General features: G+C 50.3%; 1 protein-coding gene across 2 annotated transcripts in view; it reads left to right on the top strand.

Moving 5' to 3' along the window:
• Positions 1 to 6: 6 nt before the first annotated feature.
• Positions 7 to 1790, top strand: part of IGSF10 (immunoglobulin superfamily member 10) — a 24009-nt gene continuing 22225 nt past the window's right edge. The window contains exons 1-2 of one of the 2 annotated variants that reach the window (XM_019532594.1): positions 7 to 193; positions 971 to 1219. In XM_019532594.1, coding sequence (XP_019388139.1) covers positions 99 to 193; positions 971 to 1219 — 344 coding nt within the window. In that variant the 5' untranslated portion in view covers positions 7 to 98. Of the gene's footprint in view, positions 194 to 970; positions 1220 to 1790 lie in introns of those variants that run through there. The other variant, XM_019532595.1, reaches the window with a different exon arrangement.

Genomic DNA, 1790 nt, shown 5'->3' with positions numbered 1-1790 from the left:
GAGCCAGCCGGCCCCGCACTCTGCAGCGCGGGGAGCAAGGGGGGCGCGCAGAGCTGGCACGTGCCCAGGCCGAGTGGCTCGGGGCAGGGGCAGCCGCGATGCCCTCGGGCTCAGGTCGGGAGCCCCCAGCCCGGCTGCCCCTGCGGTGGCCTCACTCAGCATCTCCCCGCCGAGGAGGCTGCCCGAGGCGCAGGTAGGGGCCGGGGGAGCTGGGCGGCTGCGAGTGCGACCCGCGGCGCGGGCAGCACGTCGGAGGTGCGGCTGTTGCTGTGGCGAGGCTCCCGGCAGCGCCGGCCCACGGGCGTCTGAACCAGCGGCAGCGTCATCCTACGAACGAGGCCGGGGTTGGAAACGGCTGCAAAGCTGCCCCCCAGGTGTGGCGCTGGAAGCGGCACGGCGCGCGGGCTGTGGCGCACGCCGGCAGGAGGCGCCTCGGCGTGCCCGAGCCGGTCCGCAGCCGCGGGAGGGGGGTGGCGCTGGGGGCGGCTGAAGAAGAGAAGGAACAGGATGAAACATGAACGTGTCGCTCCAACATCCTGAGTGTTGAACTAGCCCAGACGCTTTGAAATCAGTTAATTTGGTTTGGAGTAATTGCTTGGCAAGAAGGGAGCTGACGTGTTCTTCGGCGGGGATAAATTACAAGCAGATTTATGAATGCCCTAAATAACTGGAGTCAGACATTGGTAACAATCGTCTCAGAGCAGCAGGTTTCGTTTTCTTTACTATACCTCATAAGTAACACCACCCACGGTGCTTCTCATTAACAAGCAAGCAGCTGTGAAGGAATTGTGTAAAACCATACATGCCCCTGAGCATTATGTAGATCTAAAAATGTGGGAAATCCCAGAGTTTGTGCACTAGCAACATTTTCTAACAAAAACCTGTAGTTAGACAATGCACGTGCTGACACTTAAAATACCAGATATTGATGTCACAGTATAACTGCTTGTGGCTTTTCTTTTGTTTGTAGGTTACATTTTTTCATGCTTGCTGTGGGGGATGTTGTTTTAGGATCATCGCACAGGATGAAAGTAACAGACAGAGGCAAACCTTGGTTGCTCAGATTTCTCTTCAGTGTATGCCTGGCTGTTCTTCCCACCAGTAGTGCCTGCCCTAGGCTCTGTGCCTGCTATGTCCCCACTGAGGTGCACTGTACTTTCCGGTACCTCAGAGCCATTCCACCACGCATACCCCAAAATGTGGAACGCATCAATTTAGGGTAAGTTTCACAGCAGCATTTTAATCATTCTGTGTAGTGGTCGCTCACTGCCTTGCAAAATGTAACTCAGGTTTCTGAGTTTGGGTCAAAACTGAGCAAACATCAAAGCACAAAAAGACATGAGAGATCAGATGTAGTCTGTAAAGAAACTACAGCTGAGTGCTTTGCAGTATTCAGAATTGGTTGCAGTGAGAGCCTGCAAAGCTTAATCATATCCCAAGCTGTTTGGTGCTGTGTTGTTTTATAATTTAAGGAAAATTATTTTTAACTTTAAGAGCAAAATTAATTTATTTGAACCATAGTTCACAAAACAGAAAAACTGAAACCCAGAAACCCTAAATACTCATATAGGGGCAATTTATTTAATATAAATAAATAATATTTATTAAAAGGCAATTTATAAAAGCAGCTGCAGATTTTCAGGGTTTTTATCATTTTTACTCGCTTTTCCTTATCTACAGCTGTCAGTCTGATGCTCAATTTCACCTTCTTCCTCCCTGCTACCTTTGAAGCAAAATCATGACTATCATAGTTTCTAGGGTTGGAAGGGACCTGAGCAGATCATCAAGTC

This window comes from Crocodylus porosus, unplaced genomic scaffold (genome assembly GCF_001723895.1).
Source record: "Crocodylus porosus isolate Cpor-Errol unplaced genomic scaffold, CroPor_comp1, whole genome shotgun sequence".
In the NCBI taxonomy this organism is placed as follows: Eukaryota; Metazoa; Chordata; order Crocodylia; family Crocodylidae; genus Crocodylus; species Crocodylus porosus.
This window is presented reverse-complemented; position numbering and strand designations above follow the sequence as displayed.